The sequence below is a fragment of the Triturus cristatus genome, chromosome 9, assembly GCF_964204655.1.
Source record: "Triturus cristatus chromosome 9, aTriCri1.1, whole genome shotgun sequence".
Classification (NCBI taxonomy): Eukaryota; Metazoa; Chordata; class Amphibia; order Caudata; family Salamandridae; genus Triturus; species Triturus cristatus.
Window position 1 is genome coordinate 1,098,142,644 of NC_140592.1, and position 25,044 is coordinate 1,098,167,687.

The 25,044-nt window shown below is 42.4% G+C and overlaps 1 protein-coding gene across 1 annotated transcript in view; it reads left to right on the forward strand.

Moving 5' to 3' along the window:
• Window positions 1–18,914: 18,914 nt before the first annotated feature.
• Window positions 18,915–25,044, forward strand: part of SOS2 (SOS Ras/Rho guanine nucleotide exchange factor 2) — a 324,695-nt gene continuing 318,565 nt past the window's right edge. Inside the window, exon 1 of the mRNA XM_085627000.1 lies at window positions 18,915–19,528. Within this exon, the coding sequence (XP_085483126.1) occupies window positions 19,442–19,528 (87 nt within the window). The 5' untranslated portion in view covers window positions 18,915–19,441. The remainder of the gene's footprint in view (window positions 19,529–25,044) is intronic.

The following is a 25,044-nucleotide window of genomic DNA, read 5'->3' on the forward strand; positions in this document are numbered from 1 at the left end:
AGTTAAGAGTGTTTCATTAGTAATCAAAGGAAACTTAGAGAGACCGGTCCCCTCCCGGGGCGCAGTTTGCATCTCTGGGACAGAGGGGAGAGCCCCCCCTTGTCTTGTGTAGCTTAGAGTAAATCGCAGATATTTTATCTTGAAAGTAAACTACAAGTTTGTTACATTGCTCTTCTGAAGGAGTGGGCAATGAGTTTTCTGGCTTAGAGATGGTGTGAGGGAATTGGCTATCTGAAATAACTCTGAGTGCTGGCTGCATTAACCATTAGGGCTTCATAATATGATGCCTGGGCCTTTTAGATTTCCTGATGGTATAGTCTTGTCGCCAACCAATTTGCAGATTTTATCTTTTCATCATAATTTTGTCTCCATTTTCTTTCCAAACTTTTACACCCTTTTTTAAGAGAGACTAAATTTGCATTAAACCAAGGTAGTGTGGGCAAGGGGCGCTATGTGGGGCACAACACTCATATATGTCTATAGGAAATTGTGCATGACATGAATGAAATCTAAAGCATACCAAAAAAAATACATTTGCCAAGTTTGATTTGGCTCAAACAATGGCTTTCTGATGAATACATGAAAACGCACTTGTCATGATTTTAAAGATGATGAAAGGCAGAAATACTGGTCGCCAAACTTGAAATTATTTTCCGAGTGCCACAAACAGGACCTGCTTTTTCAAAGACCTTGTAGTCATGATTGAATTTATGACAGGAACCTGAAGGTGGGCGAACTTAAAGTTGCCAACCTCAGAATAATTATCTGAGCTAAGTATTTTGAAACCACTTCATCAACACCATAGTGCATGCTGGGGAAGTCCTGGCAGAGGGGGTACCACCCTCAATAATGCAGGTCCTTTCAAACAGGAAGATGTTGTCATTTGGGAACCAACGAAGTGTCCAGATTTTAAACAAAATCACAAGCCTCCTGAAGATGCCAGCTCTAGTTCTAAGATAAAGCCCAATCAAAAGAAGAAGGTTTCAATCAAAGGACTTATCCTTCCCATGCATTTATTTTCTTTAACTGAAATGTCTTTGACTTCTCTCTAGCTTTTTTTCTCTATTGGGAACTGTCTGAATGAAGTGAGCAAAACTTTTCTTCCTCTTTGGAGTCACATACTAACTTGAATGAGAATAAAAACTGACTGATAGAGTGAATTTCCTCGTTTTACAAATGAAACAAATTTAGCTGTAAAGTGCTAATTTCAATGCTGAATAATACACGCACAATAAAGGCAAAAAATAATTGTAATAGGTAATGATATTCAGGCATTGTAAGCAAACACTCAAAGTAACCTATATAAATGAATTAAGTTAGCCTAACTGCTGATGTCAATTTAAATGTTGACTTTACACGTTAGGACCAAGAGGCCTGTTTTCGCATTTAAATTGCTGTTTTGCACTCATGTTTTGATTTTATTTCCTACTACAGATGCTGTCATTTTCCAGAAGCCTTCAGTTAGCTGGTGAATAGGCATTTGTTATGTAGTAGACAACTGATAGTGAGGCTCACACTGGGAGAATAAATTACAGGAAGTGCAACTCGTGGGCAGAACACTTTGAACCACGAGATCTGTTCAAAGTAACAAACCAAGGACATGGTTGTGTAGCCCGCTGTGAAGATGTGAGAAACTGAGGAGTTTACCTGCTCCCAGAGTTTGCTGAAGACTGATTTCTTCACGAGAGTGGGAATGAAATAATTGTTGCCATTAATGTTTTGATTGAATTATATCAATGTGTGTTCCTTGGACTAGCGAGAGAGCCCTTAGGACGCATGAGCTAAGAATACCCTTCAAGCCTCTACTAATCACCACTGATTGAGTGCTAAGACTTAAGGATTCTTATTCTCTCATCACAGCACTTCATTTGGGTTATTGAAACTGACACCGTACCTTGCTTACTAAATATAAATGCCCTTTTATGCCCAAAACGTCATTCATTTAGATTTGGGATTTTCCTCTATGGAACACACTTGCTGCATTTTCTCTGTTTTATGTGTAGTTCTTACCAGTGTGGTATTCTATCTTGTTTTGAAATATCGACTTTTAGATTATTTGAATCTGTAATAAAGATGGCTAAAACTTTAAATACTTACTGGATTATTAATTGATTTGAAGAAATCTGTTAATTAACCCTTTAAACTCACACTAAATTGCTCTGTTGATTCCTGTGAATCCCCAGTTGAACTTCACTGTACATGGTAATTGATGTAAATCATAGTTCCTTATTACCGCTCCTTGTCGACTAACAAAGATACATATGACCAATGGCGGTGGTTATTTGATGATTATACCCAACATTTTAGATATAAGAATCCCCGCTCCGACAAGTGGTAGCAAAGGACCGATTAATGTCACATGAAAAAGGAAGCCAAATTGATTAAACTTACCCCAGTTTAGAATTGCCCATGTCCCTAAAGTTAATGGCCCAACCTTGAAGACTGAAGGAGGTTGGCATTTCCAAAGGCGTTTGCAGTGGTGGAGGTGTGAGTAGCAATAGGGTTGTGCATCACAACTGTCTATGTTGAGCTTATGTTGTTGTGTTGAAGTTATATGTCTTACGTTTTAGTAATGTTTATGGTTTTTAATTGTGTAGGTCTATGTGGCAATCTTACATACAATGACCAAAGGTTAATCTATGTATGATTTGGATGTTGTAAATTATATTTTTTCATTAGTGGCCAACCCATTATCCAGTAGACACGTGTGCTTAAGCAGATCTTTGTAAACCAGCCAACAATAAAATGGAAATAAGTCAAAAGATATATAAAAACAGGAATATGCATATGAACTAATCTGGTTAGGTCACTCCGTTCAACCTGGAGTGAGGGGAGAAGCCGTGCGACATAGGACTGCAGCATGGCTGGGGGGTAGACTACACGCCCCATCTTCCCCTGCGATGCCTTCACATGCATTGAAGCGCGATGCCGACCCACGGCACTTGTAGCCACACCGTTCATGCTGGAGTGAGGGGAGAAGCCAAGCGACATAGGACTGCAGCACCGCTGGGGGTAGACTGCATTGCCTGTCTTCCTGTGCGATGCCTTCATGTGCATTCAAGCGTGACGCTGACCCGTGGCACTTGTAGCCACACTGTTCAGCCTGGAGTGAGGGGAGAAGCTGTGCGACTTAGGACTGCAACACCGCTAGGGGTAGACTACACACCCCATCTTCCCCTGCAATGCCTTCACTCACATTTAAGCGCAACGCCAACGCACTTGTAGCCACACTGTTCAGCCTGGAGTGAGGGGAGAAGCCGTGGGACATAGGACTGCAGCACCATAACTATGATTCCCTTCAATGACTTACAGGAACTATATGACCTGCCCAGAGGGGACTTTTTATTACACTCTGCGCTTACCATGGCTGTCCGAAAGCATTGGAGGGAGGGCCTCAATGAACTGCAGACATCAATGGGGTGTCAATACATAGTGACAGCGGCAGGACCCTTTAAAGTGGTTAGGTGTCTATATAAGCGCATGACACAGGAAATGCTAGTTCCCTTGACTGCGCTGCGGCTAAAATAGGAAGAGGACCTGGGGAGGAGATTCCGGAAAAGACCTGGGCTGATCTTGTGGAACGGGCGTGGAAGAGTTCCAGGAATGCCCGATTCCAACTGGTGCACTTTTATGTTTTACATAGAGCGTATCTCACCCCGGCAAAGGTTAACAAATATTTTGACACTTGCACAGCAGCATGCCCACGCTGTAATAGGGAGGGGGCAGACTTTCGGAATATGTTTTGGGATTGCCAGCAACTGGATAGCTATTGGGTAGAAGTCGTCACATTATTGACCAAGATCACCGACAAGGAACTATGGGACCCTGCCTCTTACATTGGTCCCCCCACACGGTCAAAAATAAGATTACAGGCAAATTCCTAGATATGGGTCTATTATTAGCTAAACGAGATATCACTATGCATTGGAAAGCAAAGAGGGGCCCAAATGTAAAAAGATGGGAGACGGAATTAATCAAATGGGCGGAGTGTGAAGGAATAGTTCAGCTGCAGTTAGCAAAACGAGCGGGAAGTGAGAGGGTATTAGAGGCAGCGAGGGCATGGGAAACATTGGTGGTGCTACTAAAGATCCCAGACAATGATAGCGACGAGGATCTCTCAGCTGAAGCTTCTGGTAGATAGCCTACCCCTGTGCACTGTATGAAAAGGCAGAACTAGACAATGAACACAAAGCACCCCTGGTTGGATCCCAAAGTATTACTTTAGTTACATTTGCGAAGCTAACCTGCAGTAACCCTAGTCTGTAGATCAAATACTGATTGTATGTGACACGCCTGGTGGGAGGGATGAGTGGGGGGAGGTTCTAGGAGGGTAGAACTGTTTTAGGATACGAGATGCTGACGAAATGTGCACCAAATGATTATTGCTTTGTACATGATTCCTAAATTATGGGTAGGGGGATGAGAATTCTATATGCAGCCGAACTACAATACTTATATCACATGCAGAGATGCTTTCGTTAATTGACTTATGAGTACCTTGGCATTGATCATTTCATAGAATGTACCTGTTCTGACATGTAAAACTCAATACAATTTGTTTAAAAAAAGAAAATAGGACTGCAGCACCCCTGGGGGTAGGCTACATGCCCCATCTTCCCCCGGCAACGCATTCATGTGCATGTAAACACGACGCCAACCTGCAGCGCGGGACACGCACGTGGGCCTAGGGCGGGCCCGTCCACACCCGTCGTAGCCTGTAGGTGGCTGGGCTGGGCCCCCCTCTAACTTTGACAGTTTTAGAGTCGGTGTCCCAAGTTCATCATGGGCAAAAGGAAGACAAAGCAGCCAGAAACAGGTGGGGGAATAATATCTACTTTGGACTCTTTCCTTGTGAAGGCGACAAGGGTTTCAACAAAAGAAATAGAACTTACCGAATGAAGACATTCACTGGGAGGGGTGGGAGGCAGAGAGCTTGTTGGTAGTAGCCCCAAAAGATTTGGCCCTAGTGACCTACCCGGGGGACTTTCTCCAGGCTTGATTAATTCCCACCACGGCTTATGTGATAATGTAGTTATACCCCCCAAGGAGCCTTCAGGAAAAAGGAAAAGAGGCGGGACCAGAGAGCCCATTAAAGCTAAATGACCAAGAAAATGTCCTGTAATTGGAATTCTGACTGAACCCAAACTCAAACACAGGGCCTCCATATTCCAAATTCAGATGATTTAAATGAAAAATGTTAAAGTCTTCTGTTAACCATGGTTAAGCCATTATAAACTAGCTTGGAAAATATTAAACAGCGGGCAACCTAAATATTGGGATGGGCAAATGCAAACATCAGGCCCTTTCATGTCAGTCCACAACACTTCTAGTGTTCTGAGTACATTTTCAAATCCACACGAGATTACTTTGGTGGAGAATGACAATGTAGGGGCAGGGTATAGAGGAGCAGGTCCCCAGTATACTTCTTTGGCGTGAGATACGGACACCAGACAGCAAGGCAACGCCCCCAGAGAAGGGGGTTCTAGGGCAATGTCCTCAGGTTCCCCTGATAGGAGGCCCAATTTAAATCAACTTCGTCCTAGAGATGAAAAGAGTAGGCCAAAAATTAGGGAGGAGAGGGCGAAGAAAAGACGTGTTTCCCAATTAGAGGGGGTGGGGGACAAGGTCCAGTTCTTAAGTCTCCCACTGGCAGCGTGCCCTTATGTTATTGTGATGTTTATTGTACCAAATCTAAGGAATTCACAACAAGAGTCAACAGAGCAACTAAACGACAAAGTGCTATACAGGCTGACCAAGTACGCTAGAGAGGGCTCGTTTATACAGGGGCATCTCCTTATGGCAAGGAGAACTCCATGAGTGGGACCAGCCTAAAAGAAAATCATGGGCATTGAAGTCAATTTAGACAGTCCAGGGCTTATCTGGGACCTTCTAGGCCAACTACCTATAGCCTCATCAGTAGGGTCCCAGATTTACGCCTTACCTTTTGGGTTTTTCTATAAGTCCCAAGATATGTCCAGGCTCCACAAAGGGAGAGAAGACAATATGGTTCACCCCTGTGTTAATTCTGTACTCCCGAGAGAGCCATATGGCCTCAGTGGGATTCACACTACAAATCGGTCTGCTCCTTCAGAAAGCCTAGAAGGTTGTGACTGACTCGCTAGGACAGGAAACAAGGCGGAGTACAGGGGGAGGGGGTGTCGTAGGCAACAAAGAATAGGGAAGGAGGAAAAAAGCCTGAGGGGACAATGGATTTGAAGTTGATAACATGAAATATCGCAGGGTACAGTGGCAAGAAAGATAATAAAGATTGGCTAAAAGAGATTACAGAATATGATATCATTCGCCTCCAGGAAACTTGGGAGATGAGGCCCATTTCCCTAGATGGTCATGGATCGTGCCAAACCCCGGCTCTAGAGCTGGTAGGGCAAAGGGAGAACTACAGACATTACAAGCAAATACCCTCAGAGTTATATTTTTTTAACTCTTTAATGACTCCCCCTATTTCCATCATCTGGTTTGTGAGGGACAAGGAGACTAGGGCTTAGTTATTATAAATTACTATAATAATAATGTTGGGAATATGGTATACATGACGGGAGAAGTTGAAAGGATAATTAATGAAATTAGTCACCAACATCCCAAACCCTTGAAAAACATTTGGATAGGAGATTTTAACATTAAAGAGTTGTCAAATAGTTGAAAACCCGATTTGTGGAGTAACAGATTCGGATAGAGACCCCCTTGTACACTTTAGCCACTCATCCTATGGGAATGCCCTAAACAGGCTTCTGATTACTTGGAACTTAGTGGTTGGCAGTAGGATAGAACCCAACACTGGATTAATGGATAAAACTTTGAAAGTGCAGGGAAAGGGTCTACAATTGATCACATTGTAGCCTCAGAAAATTTAAGAGACAGCATAAAGAGGTACTACCCATAGATTTCAGTGGTCACGCCCCACTACATCAATTTGGTGGAGAGAAGAGCACCAAAGCCAGTTTTAAGCATAAAAAATGGTTGTATATTAGAAGTGGGATACAGTGAATGAGGCTAATTTAGTCACCTTTGTTTTGACATCTAAAAAACTTGAGATTATGATATGTTTAGACGATTCCAGAACCTGGTGTTGGGGGTGTTTGAGGCGATCCTGAAGGGTATTAAGCAGCACTTAACTTTAAAGAGTGCCAACCGATGCAGTGGTTTGACAGAAATTGTCCTACGGCATTAGCAGATTTGTGCAAAGCTTTGAATAGGGTCCCTAGAAATATCCTGCTTGTACAGACCCTTTGTTACAGGTATAAAGAAGTAAGAGATAAAAGGTTGAAACACTTAAGAGCGGAAGCATGGGAGAAATCTATGGCAAGCCTCTGAGAATAATGATAGCAGTAGGTTTTGGAAGGAAGTAAATGACCCATTTTTACACATTGAGGAAGACGGTTGGGTTACGTATTTCCAAAAACATCTTCCAATACAAGGAAGGGTCAGTAAATCTCATAGATACCGCTGTGATGGTAAATAACCCTCTCTTGACTTTTGAGGTGGCAGAAATAGAACAGGCCCTGCAGCAGTCATGCCCCCTAAAGGCCCCTGGTCCTTATATAGTTCTTGTTGATTTCTTTTAAACCAATAAGCTATTGTGATGTCCACTATTGGTAAATGTTTTTAATTCTATAGTCAATACGGGCCCGCCGATTTCCTGGAACCACTCAATAATTTTACCTATTTTTATAAAGGGGGATAGATCTAACCCAAAACACTATAGGCCTATTTCCCTAATTGATTTCACAGCCAAGCTAATGGGACGTCTCCTATAGAACAGGATAGAAGAATGTGTAGGGGAAAAGAAGATTCTCTCTGAGGTCCAATACAGAGTAGATGCACTGATAATTACCTTTATTAGGCAGCTATATGTAGGAGTGATGGCAAGTGTTCGGTGCAATAAACAAGGGGATTGTTCAAAATCTTTTAACAATCGAAAAAGGTGTGAGACAAGGCTGCATTCTTGCCCTCGATTTAATTTACTCTTTATACTAATAAACTGTAATTGGTCCTGGTTGAGAGAGAGCGAAGGCTATTCCATACGTCAATGTCACCGCCCTCCCAAAACTCCTCTATGCAGGCGACAGAGTGCTTCTAGCAAGCACCCCATTGGCACTGCAGAGTCTCATAGAGGAGTAAACAAGTTTTATGGCTAGCCTGGACTTACACATGAATGAGTCTAAAACATGTGTATTAATCACAGGGGCTGGCCCTAAGAAATTCCTGAGATTCTCTATAGGAAATAGAAGAATAGAAGTGGTAGAGAAATTTACCTATTTGGGATTTCTTTTTGACTGCAAATTAAATTGGAAGGATATGGTGATAATCAGAGTCAATTTTATGGAAAAAGTATTGCTGCACATTTTAGATTCTCATAAAAATTAGGATCAAAAACAATCCTGGAAATGCTAACTATCTATTTAACTTACGCAAAAGCTATTGCCACATATGGGGCAGAAATCTGGGGTATGGTAGATGCCGTAGGGTTACAGCTTCCCGAAGTCTAAGCTAAAGAAATTTCCCTGGACAATGCAATAAATGATAGAGCGGCTATAAACAAAGATAAAAGTACAATAACTTTATACCAGACGCTACCCCCAGTGAAGCACGGTGCACTTTCTTATCTATCTTTTGTCCAGAACTCACACCATCGATTTATTCTGACACAGTTCCTTTTAAACCATATTCCACTTATGATTGGAAGCCCTTCAGCCCTTCAGCCTTTCACCTCTGGGAGGACTGCAGCATCCAAGCGGCATCGCGGCAGGAGCCGCGTCACTTCTGTGTCATTCCCGGGGCGCCAGCCGGCACTTAAAGGCACCGCCGGGCTCCTGCAGCGCGGGAAGCCCTTCAGCCTTTCACCTCTGGGAGGACTGCAGCACCCAGGTGACATTGCAGAAGGAGCCTTGTCACTCCTGTGTCATTCCCGGGCGCCAGTCGGCGCATAAAGGCACCGCCGGGCTTCCGCAGCGCGGGACGTGGGCGGGCCCGTCTGCGCCTGTCAGAGACCAAGGGAGGCCGGGCTGGGCCACATTTCTGACATTTGTCAATGGACCTGGAGCAAACGAGAATACGAACGCTCAACCATTAAAGTACTGTCATATTAATTTTCCTTCCAATAGCCTGGTTTCTGCTTCTGCTTCAAGGGAGGACAGAATGAGTAAGCCTAAGTCTAGAAACGTCCAGGAAGTAGTTGGGACCCTAGATGCATTTCTGCTGAGGGCTGAGTCAGTGCTCATCCATGAAATAGAACTTACAGAGCGAAGACTATCCTTGGAGCCGCAAAATATCGATAATCGAACTGCACCCATCATCTCTGTTGCTACTGCCCCAGTTTCTCAACTGAGCTTGGAAGCTAATGTATCCCAAAACAACACACTGTATTCAACAACCTCGGACCCTGAATCGATTGAAACCATTAACGTTCCTGATACATGTGTTAATTTAGATGATCCTGAAAAAACGACCAGGCTAAATGATGTCACACGGGGCCAAAAAGCCAAAGCCAAAACTAATCATGCGAATAGTCTTGCACCACCCTCTAAGAAAAGCAAGGGACAAACTGGGAATAAACAAAACTTTCTTCTGCCCAAGCCTTTAGGGCGTAGGAATAAACCTAATGAACATAATCAGGCATTTGCTCAATCCTGTGCTGAAGCAGCTTCGGGGGGGGGGGGGGGGGTTGCAACTGAGGTTGACTTTTGGAACGAATTGGAAACGATGGTTGCAACCCTTTTAGATCCTCTGTTTCAAAGGCTAAACAACATTGAGGTTAGGTTATCGAACTTAGAAAAACCGGTGGTAAGCTGTAATCAAAATGCAGCAATATCTAACGGGGCAGAGGGCACTGTTAAGAATAGGATCATAGACAAACATAAATCCTGTGCTAGAAGTAAATAACAGAATGACCTACAATGCACAAGTGCAGCTGGACTAGTATCAAATAGCGATGGGTACTCTTCTAGGGTTAAAGACATAATCCCCACAAATTCCCAGAATACACTTTTTGAAAATGACTCCCACTCTAATAGCAAGACAGCCCAGAGACCCCAGACCCCAAGTATCACGGAAGGTAGGCTGTCTGATCAAAGAACTTCAGGTGGCCCACATACTAACTTACACTTACCACCCGAAGCCACTCCTTACACTATAATCCTGGCTAATGTCCCCCCACTGTCATCAAGTGAACCAGAGCACTGGTCTGCATTGAGGAACAAGGCACTACATTTCCTTTGAGGGAGAGGACGGGCATTGAAGAGGAGTTATTTGTGGAATTTAAAATAGCACGTTGGATTAGGTGAGTGGGGAAATCCACTAAGAAATTTGCAGACGATTGTATCGTTTTAAAATTTAGAACTCCACGTCTAGTTAAGATAATCCTAGAAAGGGCAAATACCTAGTCTGCATGTTCAAGGGGGGTTCCTGTTTTAGTGCTGGGCTTTTTCTACCAGCCACCTAGACCACTTTGGTCTGTTGTGGATAAAGAGAGACCTAGACTAGATAGTCAGTATCCTGTGCATCCTCCCTGGTATCACCCAAACCGCTATGAGGCACTGAGTGGTTTGGGAGATATTGATTGACTGGCCCCACACTTGAGAGTTCTTGGGAAGATAGATATCATAAACAATGAACCAGAGACAGTCCCTAATTTATTAAATGGCATTATAGACCATACTCATTTTTCGGATCAAGAGAGGACAGCCCTAAATGCCCATTGCATTTGTATCCAGACAGCGAAGGGAGGGTCAATAAGGACACAAACATTGAGCTAGCAGCACAACCCATCCTTAACACAGAAGGGGCAGGGGTAGTGGGACACAGTTGAAATGATTGTCCATTGAGACTTATCTCTTGGAACATTGCGGTTATTAGACCTAGACTATTAGATGAGGTTTGGCTACAATATATGAAGAAATTTGATGTAATTTGTACCTAGGAAACAGGGAGTAGGGAGGAAGTCATTATTGATGGTTTACGCTCATTTAATGTTCAGGCAACTCCATCTATTTCAGGGAGAGCGGAAGGAGGATTGGCGACACTGATTTCTGTTAAATACAGAGCCATAAAGATTGAGAACATAGCTGACTGCCCCTGGTATCAGATCATTATGATTAGGAATCTGATTGATGTCCCAACACTATTGATTAACCTGTATTATAACATTGGAATGTGGAGCACTCCATTGTAGACAATGGAGTGCTCCGTGCTTCTACGGGCCGGTAAAGGCCCGCAGAGCATCATTCCAATGTTTTACAAAAGCCTCTCGATGCTCGAAGGGATTTAAATCTCCTCGAGCTTCGAGAAGCCTTTGTTTAATTTCTTAGAACATTCTGCCCTCTAGTGGCATAATGTTCTAATAGCCTTATAGCCCTTCGTAGCAGGGCTATACCGCTATTAAAGTCCTGCTGCTTTTGTTAAAGTCCCTCGCCTTCGGCTTGAGCCTTTAACGCTGCAGCGGGCCTTTAATAGCCGGTATAGCCCGCTACGGCGGGCTATAAGGCTATATTATAATATTTTTGATCAGAACAACTGTGGGATTATTAATACCCTCAATGAGGAAATCAATAAGGCTGCGATTAAAGATTTCCCTCTATGCATAATATGGTTGGGTGACTTCAACTGTTCTTTGTGCCAGCATAGTTCACAAACGGTATGTGGGCTTCTAGATACCGAAAACGAACCACTTGCCCATTTTAAGCACTCTTCATATGGTGAAGCGTTAAATACCATCATTGTTGTCAACAAACTATGTTTTGTTGATACTCTGGTTGGCATGCCACATATACAGTACCCCACATTTCTGGGAGGGGGTAGGGCGAGTACTATCGACTTCATGCTAATATCTAGAAAATTTGCTCATCTGGTAGACAGCTTTGCGGTAGAAGCTAACCCTGTCAGTGATCACAATCCCCTTATTGCCAGCTTGCATGTAACGGCTTTAAGGGCGATAGTGATGAAAGTCCATTAATATATAATCCAAATCAGGGAGTGAGACTAAAATGGAGCAAAATAAATACACCTATATTTGAGACGGAGATTGTGACATCAAACCTCAGTCAAATTTTGATATGCCTATCTGATGATTCGACAGTGGAGAAGGTTATAGAGTGTTTTGAAAGAATATGCAAAGATGTGGCCAATAATCTAACAAGAACAGTAAAAAGAAAGGCTCCACAAGAAACTAGATGGTTCAATGCAGAATGCTCTAGTGCACAAAAAGATCTTAAAAAGGCCCTGCATATAGTCCCCTGTGATAGGGCACTAATTAGGACAGCGAGACAAACCTATAAAAATGTAATTAGAAATAGAAAGGATGAACTTAGAAAACTTGCTTGGGAAGATCTCGAGAGATCTTGCGCTCTCAATGATTCCAAGGGTTTTTGGGAAGTTATAAATCGCCCCCTCTTCACAAATGATGTAAGGAGCATTGAATCAACAATAACCGGTGAAGCTTGGGAGTCACATTTCTCGAATATATTCAACCCAAAAGGCTTACTACTGTATGATCAAAGAGATAAAATAGTAATTAACTCGGAAACTGCGAATCAACTTAGTGTAACGACGACCAGTCCTCAGGATCGGATTGATGATTGAGGGGTCCACCTCTTGATCTAACCAAGCCTATGAGCCGTAATGGCACAGGTCAGCGGAAGGATCAAATGGGGGAAGGAAAGGAAGGGAATGCCAGGGAGGGAGATCTGAAATGAGAAAAGAACAGAACATATACTGGTAAGTCTCACCTTAAGCACACATAATAGACAGACGCCCATACTCTAGGCATGCTCGGTTCAATAAACCCTTATACCTGTAAAGGAAAAGAATCATCCATTCTATGATGGCGGCCGTGAACTAAAGTTGAGGGGTGGCTGTTTTGTGTGGGCGAATTTGCGTGGGGGGATTTCTGCAGTAATGACAAAGAAACAATTATCATCCCCACAGGCACAATCCTACTCTTGTTTAATCATGCACTGAAGTATGAACCAGCACCTACCCTCCTCAAGACTCCACCGTGCATCACAGGGGTAGAGCATAGCCCTCTACCACTCGTACTAACCCCTGTTAAGATAGAGTCGAAGAAACACCATTAACCATTAGAGTAACACTGTTACTTCACATGCACTGTAAGCCACCAGCGTACATTCGCAACGCTCTTCCCCTCGCTTGCTACTATCGCTTGTAGCTGAACCTTATGTGCTTAATACAATGTAGGCAGTGTAGATCACTACACCGCGCGTTTTCCAGGGTCTGCGGTATCCTATCGTAACAGACAGGACTCAGAGTAACCGTGAACCCCTTTGACCTATTACTGGCTATATGCCCCCCGCCGGCTGACAATGCAGGCCGATCATATCCTGAGCGAGTGCCTCACTCACTCCGCCTGCCGAAAATGCAGGCCGATTAAATCCACTTTACTGCGAGCGATATAACCCAAAGACTAACGCCAGCCTCCGCAGGAGCATCTGCTCCCCAACGGAGGTTGGCACCAAGACACGAATTATCAGCGGTGCAAGCACCCTTACCGGACCAGAACTGGGACGGGACTTGTATCGGACGCGAGCTCAATTCCAACAATGAATTTCAGACAGCGTTGTGAAGCAGACTTCCTGTTTTATGGGTCCTCGTCGCGAAGTCTCGCGGGACGCGCTAGGCCTTCTGGGAGGTGTAGTTTTCGGCGGCGTGGCGAACGGTCGGCACCTTGTCTCCACATGCGCTCACCAGTTGAAACATGACACTTAGTTTATCTATTTCTCTTGGCGAGGTTGAAGAGGCATTGACAAAGGGCATTCCCTCAAAGGCACCAGGTCCAGATGGGGTGCCGCTCGATTTGTTTAAATGTGATCTACAACTATTGGCACCATTGTTGGTAAATGTTTTCAAATCAGTAATAGTCGGCCATATCCCTAGTTCGTGGAAAGAGGCAGTAGTGGTACCAATATATAAGAAAGGTAGTAGGCATGACCTTGTGTGCTACAGGCCCATTTCTTTAATTGATGCTACTTGCAAGGTCCTGGGGAGGGTAATCCTTGCTCGCCTGGAATCGTGGGCCAATGATACTGGTCTAATGTCCCCTACCCAATAAGGTTTTAGGAAGGGAAAGGGGACAAGTGAACAGTGTCTTAACCTCTCTTTAGTCATGGGTAAGTACATGAAGGTATGGGGAGGTTCGATCCACCTGGCCTTCGTGGACTTATCCAGTGCATTTGACACAGTGAGTCGGGGTAAGTTAGGGACACTTATGGAGAAAATGGGCTTTGAGGAAGCTCTTATTACCGTGTTACGCAAGCTGCATGCATCAACTACTGTCTCTTTTCGTTACGGCCCAGAAGGAGAAAAGACTAGGCCTATTGCCTCAACAGAGGGCGTTTGACAGGGCTGTATCCTGGCTCCTTTTTTATTTCTTTTATATACAAATTCGGTGGAGAAATTTTTACTAGACCAGCACCTGGATTATCCCAGTATAGGAGGGCAGTTGGTCCCCTTTTTGTCATATGCCGATGACACGGTCTTGATGGCCTTACTGGCCAATAGCCTTATAAAAGTGTTGATTGCTTTCACTGATTTTATGACGGGTTTGGACCTGAAAGTAAATTTTAGTAAATCATTTGTCATGGTATGTGGCCCCAAGCAGACTAAAACACGAACATTTGCGTTAAATGAAAAGATCATTGACAAGGTACCCAATTTTACATACCTGGGTAATGTTTTTAACAACAAATTAAATCGGGACCATTTGATTGTAGCCAGGGTCCAACATACTAGTAGAATTATTGAGGGGCTGTTCCGTTTTGCGTCCAAACTGGGACATAAGCCAGTGGCAGAAATGCTGACTTTATATAAATCAAAATGTCTCTCAGTTGCAACATATGGGGTAGGAGTATGGGGTCACAAAAAAGCAGCCAGATACAAATTTTAGAAAATAAATTCCTGAAAAGATTACTGATGATTTCAATTAGCTCTCCTACAAAATGTTGTCACTCTGAAGTGGGTCTAGACTATGTCAGAGATAGAATAAATATTGCCCCATTGATCTTATGGGGAAAGGTATGGACTTCGGAAGAGTTACTATTTTCAAGAGCGATCATTAGAGACTGTATGAATTTGGAAAAGGCCCTGTCCATCCCCTGGCTTTGCTATGTCAAGAATACTTTCTACAGGATCAGCTTGGGACACTACTACGATAATCCTGATGGTATTCAACCTAATATGAAATCAATCATAAAAAATGCATATTATAATGAAATAAGTACCTCAGACCGGGAAAATGATTCTTTTACCGATGGGTCGTTACTCCATCAGCAATTTTATTTGTCTTTTACTATTTAAACACAAGCTCGTTTCCTTTTGACTAGGTTTCGTCTTTGCATTTTGCACTTTCTTGTGGCTTTTCCCCAAACAGGCGAGTTGGTGTGAGAGACTATGTACTATGCACTTTATGCTGTTTTGCACACTTTATAAAGATATTAGGGCACGCATTCTTAAGCCTCTTTTAAAGGATATTCGCCCCTGTTCTTATCATGAAGGTTTTAATTATCTACGATCTTTGTCCACTACTGTAATTTGTAGTGCTGTGCTCAACTTCATTAGAACTGCGCTGTCAATTAGGAAAAGGTATGAATTGTTACTGGAAAATTAACTTGATGGAATGTTGTATTTTATCAAAAATTTGTTTTAAAAATTGAGAACTTTGACATGAACTCACCCCAATTTTTGTATAGAAGATTTTTTTTTTTAATTTATTAAATTGTTTTATGTATGTATGGAACACTTTTATGATTCATGTGAATCGAATAAAGTTATTTGAACTTGAACTTAATTCCCTGCTTCCCTGCAAATACTTATTCATTGAACCAGTTGTTGCCCTGTCCTTGTGATGGAAAGTCTACACAGTCTAATTTGCACCTATTGTGTTTTTGCTCCTTATATAGCGAACAGAGAAAAAAGTATATTGTTCTTTTTTTACGTAAATATGATTTTAGACAGTGCTTGTGAGCTTTATTTTTTATTCAACAACTGGATAATGCTGCTGTATGCCACACTCTTGCATCTTTTCTTAGGCAGTTTTAAAATGTCAGTGATTATCCCAGTTGCTGGGATTTTAACTAGGGCAGCAATTTTAGCTGTTATCTGTTATGTAAATATTATAGTTTATAGGCTGGCTCATAATAATATTTATTAGAGGAAAACACGGGGCATAGATGTTCATACTAATTATTAGATCTGAGTGCCTTATGAGAGTTTGTATAGATGAACTATACCAATGGTATAAATGGTGGCTTGTTCTGAAATTGTTCAAATGTTGTATATATGCAGAGCCAAGTTTTACGGATTTTACATGTAGTTTTATTAACTATGAATGTATGAAATATGTACGTTTTTTTAAATGTAGATTTGTGTATCAAATAGTTTTTATCTGTCTTTTGCACTTTTATGCATTTGAATTCATGCGAAATAAAGTTTTGTGACTGACTGAAGAAACCACCAGAGAACTATATATTGACAATGATTTTGGGTATAATGCCCTTGGTTTCCTGCCCTCATTGGATCTATCTGGAACATGCTGAAAAACATTTAAAACTGGAATTTTTACCCCTTTGAAACCTCAACATAAAGCCACAAATACAAAATTAAAATCAATCAAATTATGTTAATGCTGTCTACACTATTCCTAAACTGTTTTACACAGAGGGAGAATCACTGTGTTAAAAATCAGCCCTAAACTCACTCGTCCATTGGATTATTAATCATTCTCCAGCTCCAGAATTAAGGCACTTTTCATCAAGCTGCCAAAAGAAAAAGAACATAGTACAAGTTCTTCATAAGGGAGGGTGAAAATGGAGGGATAATCTTAGGCTCTGTGTCTTTAATAAAATTTTGATTTTCTTCCCACCCGGCTGTGGAAAATCATAAATCAATGTCCGCATGATACGTGGTGTGCCACAGACCAAAGCCCGGTCAACAAATATATTCTTACTTTTAACTTGTCTCAACAGAGTAGTGGGAAAATGAAGCACGAAGGGTATGCAGCCCAGCTGCGCCCTGCCATCCACAGTGAAGACTGTTATTGATCTGGGCTTTGGTCTGTGATACACTGTATATCATACGTATACTAAATTGTGTTTTTTCTAGGAGGTCTCATGGAATAGACCTATTTATGGTGCATAGTCAAATTATGGTTGAAACGTTGACAAAAACACTCATCGTTGTCTTTATGATTTCATCCAAGCAAAGGCTGTGTGCAGCAATTGAATGGATTCATACTGTCTAGTGACCATAATACAACCACTGGGTGCAACTAGTGTATTTGTGTGATCTTGTAGATATAGTTTTATTCACACGTTATTGAGCACTAATTTGTCTGCTCTTATCATAAATTATGTGAACAGCACCTTTGGAATTGTGAATTATTGTACAATATTTTGAGAGAAGATACAGTTGAACTGTTTTCTGTGTGCACTTACGAACTATTCATTACCTACAAGACTGAATGTGTAGTACAGTGTTTCTAAACCTTTTGATTTCTGTGGACCCCCACTTAATCATTGCTGGAACCCACCACTTACTCATTACTGGAGTACAGGGATCTCTACTAAGTTATCAGTAGAAGCAGAGGACCCCTTCCTAGGTATCTTCGTTGATTTGAACCGCAAAACAATACAGAATCAAGAATTCATCAAACAAATACACAAATGAAATACTTTATTTAATTCACAAGCAAATGCAAAAAAAAAAAAAAACATTAATGGGAAGGTTGAAGCTTTTCTATATTTAATTGCGGGTACTTATCATCCATACTATTTTCTGTTTGATGCACTTGCGCTGCTCCATAAATCAATCTGAGGATACTAACTTAATTTTTAACCTCCAATTTAAAATGCCTTCACTTTTACAGAATGTTTTCAAATATTCAATTTTGCTTCTCTATTTCTATACACTTTATTAATCAGTTAATATTTAATTTTCTAAACTTTGTGGACCCACAGGGGTCCCCAGACCACAGGTTACAAACACTGGTGTAAGAGATTAATTCAGATTACCGGTGGTTAATTAAATTTTTGGGTAAAGGTATCCCACGGAAACTTTATTCACATACCAGCATGCCTACCCCAGTTCAGGTGGTAAACAGTTGTTGTCCTTGTTGTAATATAATAAATAACTCGAATCCCAAAACCCCATAAGGGAATGCCTCTAAATTACAAAACAATATGAACAGAGTAAGCAGCCACTAGCTTTCTATTCGAGTATGGTGAGTTCCTGGCTCTTGCTGAACCCCAAACCATACACAATGGATTGCATTTTAATGTAAGAATGATGGCAAGCCTACACGTACCCTCAGTTTAACTAGACGCAATTGATAAAACACCTTCACATTTTTTTTTTTTGTAAACAAATTTTATTGGTCAAAGACACATTCAGCGAAGCTCTGTGGCCCAGAGACTTCAACCACATCAAGAGACAACATACCAGCTTTGACATTTTTCTCATGAAATATCATATAACGACTACAAAAGAGACATGCAGAACCAAGGCAGTCCCCTCCCTTAAAACCTTCGCATTTTTTCGACGATTTTGTTAACCGAGCATCTGGCATGAGTGGTGGAGAAATGTCTAACAGGGGATGGTTATATCACGGATTTAAATCACTATGCAAGACAGCGCTATCGACCCCCAAGTACTTTCAAGCTGGGGTTCCAGTGACACTGTTGAACTAGGAGCCACAGGTCCAGCTCATTGCTGGTGGGCAGCTGCGGTTTTGCGGCGGTGCCCGTGCAGGCAGCGGCCAGGGAGGACAGTATCCAGAGCTGGCGTGGAGTTTGTCCCAAGGGTCACCCGTACTCCAGGGGCCCAGAGCAGCCGCGCGAGCTGCCTCCTTAGTGCAGTCACTGCCTGCGCCGCTGACACCGTCTTCCGCCTCCTCGCGGGTCGCGCATGCTCAGTGCTCCGACTGCGGTGGGAGCAATAATGAGGCAGAGATAGGACCGTGCCTGGGAAGCGGCCGTGGCAGTGCAAGCCGCCCAACCCGCCTGCCATGGAGGCCGAGCCCGCAGCCGGGGCCCGCGTGCAGTAGCGCTCGCCTCTCAAACCGCCTGCCCCGCTAGGCCCCGGGAAGCCGGCCTAATCTGGGACATGAGCGCCTCGCGGCTGCCGTTAGCGGCCCGTCTTGTCTCCGGCCTTGCACTGGAGCTGCCCGGACAGCCTGGGTTGTGAAAGCCGCCGTGGGCTATCTGCGTATCGTGGAGGAGTCCTGCAGGGCCATGCACAGAGGAGGCTGCCGCGGAGAAGGATAGCCGCGGGCATCGGGAGCCGTCACAAGCGCAGCAGCGCCCGCCTGGCGCCTCCGGCGGGCCGTGCTTGGGGCCCAGGCCGGCGTGTGGAGGAAGAGTGACCGACCCGGGGGGCCCATGGTCTGGCCGGCCGCAGCGGGCCCCCCAGCAGAAGCAGAATGCAGCCACAGCAGCAGAGCTACGACTTCTTCAGCGAGGAGAACGGGCAGAAATGGCGGGGGCTCTTCGTACCTGCTCTCAGGAAGGTGGGTCCTTTTGTGTCTGCCTGCTGTGGCCCTCCTGCCCGGGGAGCGCAGGCTGTCCCTTGTGCTGCTGCACTGATTTCTGTAGTGTCCTTCCAGGAAGTGGACGGTCCTTCTGCCCCGCTCTAAGAGCGTACGCCGCTGCCCCTTGCCCAGAGGGCACAGTGTTATATGGAAGGGACCCCTTTTTATTACAAAAGGTCAGTGGATGAGAGTGGCGGGCATAGTTGGTCTGCAGTCAGCATCAATACGATTGACTGTCTCAGCCTCTCTGGTATTTCAGAGGCATCAGCCATTTTTATTTTAAATTGAGAGATGTCACGATGGGCCTGCTGACCGCTATTTAGCCCCTTATTAGATTGACATCCTCCTCCTAATTTACATTTTATTCTTACAACATATCAGGACCGCGTTTGTGCTCTGTTGATCTGTCATATGAACTAAACAATCTGTATTCATCAGGAATACTGGGTCTAAAATCAGAGTCGAACTACTGCTCCAAATGTTTCAGGCACAGTACATTTTCTGAGAGACACGGGCGAAGTGTTTCTTCATGGCAGCAGATAATTGCACCCAAACCTTGACGAATCCTGCAGTTTTTTTTTAAATGCGGAACAACACTTTTAAATATCCATTGATCCAGGTTGATGTTCCATATCTCTGTTTTGTTTATTTAATGCGTCTTATAACAACGATAAAAAAGATGATGGAGATAGATACACATCTCTGTTCACCTATGCTTGTTATACATTGGGTAAGGTAAATGGAAAGTAGCACTGGTGCTTAAAAAAAAATAACCGTTTTGCCTCTAGGCAGCAATGTAGCCCCCCCCCCCCACTTTCCACCATTGACATCTGGCTTACTTTTTTGATAAGCATATCCCTTCTCCTACCAAATCGATTATGCACTAGTGAACATCTTCAGTTTTGTATACTAGACATCAATTTAAAGTTTTCAGGAGCAACAGATATTGCAGAAACTACCATGCCTTTTAAAATGTGGCAACCCTATCTATAAAAAATCTAACATGTCCATCTTCGGCAATGTGCCTTGATGCCAGATATTTTGATCTTACGAAGTGCCATGGACGACTTTCTAGCATTCAAAAGGATGCTTGCATTTGAAACATAATCTCAAGACTGGCCTTGTTCATGTTTTCCCAAGAGAAGCCAAGCCCCTTTCGCTGTAGATCTGATTGGTTCGAGCAATACAAAGTTTCACAAGCCAGGGATGTTGGCACGTGTCCTTCAGTTGGCTTCCAGGGATAAAAGATTTTCTTCATGGTCCCCGCTGTCAAAAAACAAGAATTTAGCCACCTCGGCATTTGAAAAGACCTCTTGTCTTTCGTTTGGGCCCAGATAGCCTCTCGTCACCAAGCATGGTTGCTGCTTTGGATTGCAGAATTTGCACATGGCATGTGTTTTGTTTAGAGTGTGCGGTGAATATGGCTCAGAGTATGAAATGTAAATATTTCCAAAGGGAGAGAGGTACAGGACAGGTACAGTCTGAAAAGTCGCGACAGATCTGTTCATGGGGCTAGTGAAGAAGAGGAGGGAAATGTGATGAAAGGTGAAGGGAGATTGTATCGAAGAAGTGTGAACCGACTTTTAAGTAATGACAGACGTAAACGTTTAGAAATGCCCTGGGATGAGGTCAGAGATAAGGAAGGTAGCAATGGTGCCTGAAGATTGCAAGGAATGTCTTTGGTCAATATGATGTACAAATAATGAAAGTGATATGTGACTGTTGTTCATGGAAAGTGATATCTGGGGCTTTTTTCCAAGATTAGATTACTGTGCAACAGGAATTGGTTTCAAGTCTTCCTTTCTCATCTTCCGAAAAAGCGGAGAGACACGATGATGCATTAAAAAAATGCAAGACTGGGGAAAGATTAGTTTTCAGTTAGCGTTGCCACTTGGTGAAGCATCTACAGTTGCCAGCTATTGTAAGAAAACATAAGTCTAGAGTTGCGACTTGGCATTTAAGCAGAATTGAATATGTCTGAAAACAATCATCTGTTATTCCAATTGGTGGCCTGGTGACACAGTGCAGACTAAGTTATAAAACGGGCGTTTTGTCGCCAAAATAGGTCACTGTTAAAAGCGTCCTTTGGGAAATTTAACAGACCGGAATTTCTCAATGGTTTTCAATGAAGTTAATCTAGGCAACTTGAAACTCTTTACCCTTATAGAAATAAGTGAGATGAATAACTTTTAACATATCTGTATTTCAGTGTGCAGGAGTACTATTTGACTTACCCAAAGCAAACGCTATCACGACATATACAATGCCACATACTGCACTGATTTCCAGTATAAATAAAATTGTTGAAAGTTAAGGTCTCTAACTGAGATAAATTAAAGCTCCAAATTGAAAGGAGCACGTTTCAAATAAAGTAGTGAACCTTTCATAATTGGATTACAAGAATCACAAAGAATAACCCTAATAACGAGCCTGATACTTGAAAGTAATGTACAGTAATTCTAGACGACTTGCCAACACATGTAATGGCACTTTACGCACAGCATTGTTGACTAAAAATGTCCTTGTTGTTGGCAAGTGTACAGAGCCAAAGAACTGACATTGTAACATAATGAACATAAATTGAGATCTAGATTGAAGAGATGAGAAAGCTTGCTGCAGAGCAGTAAGTATTTCTGAGCACTAAAAGAAAGGGGAGGGCAGTTATGAAAATATGGGAAATTTTACAAAGGTGTGTTTTACTAGATCATATGGTAAACCTTATCAGTGCTGTAGCTTACCAAATTATATCTCTTAACACTTACAGCCTTACTCCACAGAATTGATGCATCTTGTTAAAATACGAATGAATGTTGTGAAAGGTACCATGCAGATGGCTGCACTAAGAAATATTTTTTGTTTTCAAAATAAGGAAGTGATAAAGATAATTCTAGTATCGCCATTTATTTTTGCCAAGGCACCATTCTGATGATGATTGAAGTGGTTCTTATCTCTGATGCTGCTATCTATTGATTATGGATACATATTTATAATGTGCTTCGGACTTCAGGAATAGTAATTTTTCAGATACTAAAAATTAAACATTCTTTTTGTATGCTTATCAAACTACTTTGTTATGCTGAAACCTCTTAAATCTGTAAAGCAGAAGTTCCGCTTCAAAAACTTAATTGGAGTCAAGTTTCAATAAAAGCTACAATACTTTACCACTAGCTTCTCCATTAAGGGAAAGATCTAGCTCAAAAGCATCTTTAACAACACCCTTGGCATCCTAAATTTATAGTTAAGCATCATAATATTTACTGCATCTAAATTGCTTAGCTTATTTACAGATATGTCCAGGTTGGCCGTCCAAGTGGAGGCATCAGCAGAGGACAATGTAATGATGCATTTTTTTATAAATCAGTTGCATTACAGATGTTCGTTTGCTGGATCCAGTTTCAGCCATACCCAGTCTTCATAATCTGTCTAAACTCAGAATTCCGTGCCATAGACGTATTTGTATGATTGCACGTGTGGCTTGAGAATAATTATGATGAAAGCAGACCTAATGTAAATTATACCAGAAAAAGTTAAAATAGAATAGGAATTACCTTGCTATCTGAATGAATCTGTATCTCTGTAGCCTTTTAGAGAAGGAAACATATTCTGTTTGTAGAAACCATACCTGATATCAGTCAATCAGGGAATTGTGAAGCGCGCTACTCACCCATGAGGGCCTCAAGGCACTGGGGGGGGGGGGAGTGCTGCTCCGTGTCAGACGAAGAGCCACGTATTGAGGCTCTTCCTGAAGAAGTGCAGTGTAAGGGCGCGTCGGATGTTGATTGGGAGCCCATTCCAGGTCTTTGCCGCGATGTAGGAAAAGGCTCTTCCACTCGCTCTGCAGATGCGCAGGGTTTCAGCGAGGACCTAGTCGGCGGAGCGGAGGTTTCTCTTGGGTACGTGGAAGGAGACTTACTTTAAGGTATTGGGGAGGGATTTGTAGGCGTGGGTGAGTAGCATCAATACTAGTATCAATTTAACCATGTCAGGCATTACTATACCCATACAACTTTTGAACACTTTTGCTAAACCATGCAAAGTGGGCTCCCAAATACCACCATTTTGAAGAGTTATGTCTAAGTTTTGCCTAGAAGAACCAGGAGCTGCTTTTTCTCGGAGTTACATTTTGCGCTTTTACAGACCGTCTAAGTGACTAGGGTATGGTGGGAAGGATTAAATACATGTTGAAGCTTTTAGGATAACCACATTAACACATATTCTAGGCAACCACATTAACACACATTCTAGGTAACCAAATGAACGCAAATTGTAAATATCTAGAATCAAAATAATCTATTTATCCACTATTTGTTTTTTGTTTGGCAAGAAAATGTGAGAAATATTGTATGTAATATCCCCAATATATGTTTGCTGTAGTTATTACTGGTAGCAAAACTTAGCACATGTAGGTGTGGGGTTGTGCTATTATTTCCAAACTCGAATCTGGGTGAATTGAATTTATCATTGGATACATGATCCTTTACACCATGTCACCATTGACAGATAACAATGCTTTAATGGATATATAAGATTGACTGCTATGATATTAATGTGAATCGATTTTCATGAAAATAAAACAAAAGTATACCATTTTTGTTTACTTTGATGTGTCTGCATAATTATGTTACTTGCCTGAACCGGTTTCCACAAGATATTTGCTTGCTCTCTTGAGGATGTTGAAGTGGCACGTGGACTTTTTCTTTAGACCCTGAGCTTGTGAAATGTAACTTGTTTGTCTGCACTCTGCACTTACAATGGAGAGTATTTATTATGCACGGAATTACTCAGGCACATATGTACAGTGACGCCTGCATTTTTTTTTGTACACAAGGATGAAACTCCTTTTAAAGCTCTGGCTTCGTGTATGGTTAGTTTTCCTGCTAAATAGCGCATATTCGTAGAGGTATGTTCAGTAGAAAAAGAAGGCTCCTGCGAGGCCCCTGGCGTGGAGTCATATATATACTCGCATTGTTTGGTGTGCGCTACGTATCCTCTAGAACCACTGAAATTTGCAGCATGTAGAGGTTATGTCTACTGAATTAGAAGCCTTATGCCTGGATCTATATATATTATATCATATATATGTGTGTGTGTGTGTGTGTGCGTGTGTGTGTGTGTGATGTGATAGTATGCCTTTGGCCTGTGACAATAGTGCTGTGCACTTTTTTATTAAACGCCTTCTGGCTTCATGTGGCGGTGTTTTTCTTAACCTGAGCCAACACCTTTTAATTACATAATTGGCACCCTCTAGGTATTGTACGCCATTTTTAAAACCTTTAACTGGCTGACAAAAAGGCCATTTGTTTGCCATCGATATTGTTTAGATGCTCCGCCAAAACAGGCAAACTCGGAATCCGCTTCAAGCTTTTCGGAAACTTTGGTTTGACTGATTCTGTAGTTGAGGAATAAGCTATTGGCTGCTGGAAATACTGTCTACGTTTTGCGACAGCTCTCGTTTCCTCAAGAGTTATTTAGGTCTAATACTCTCTGCATTTCCA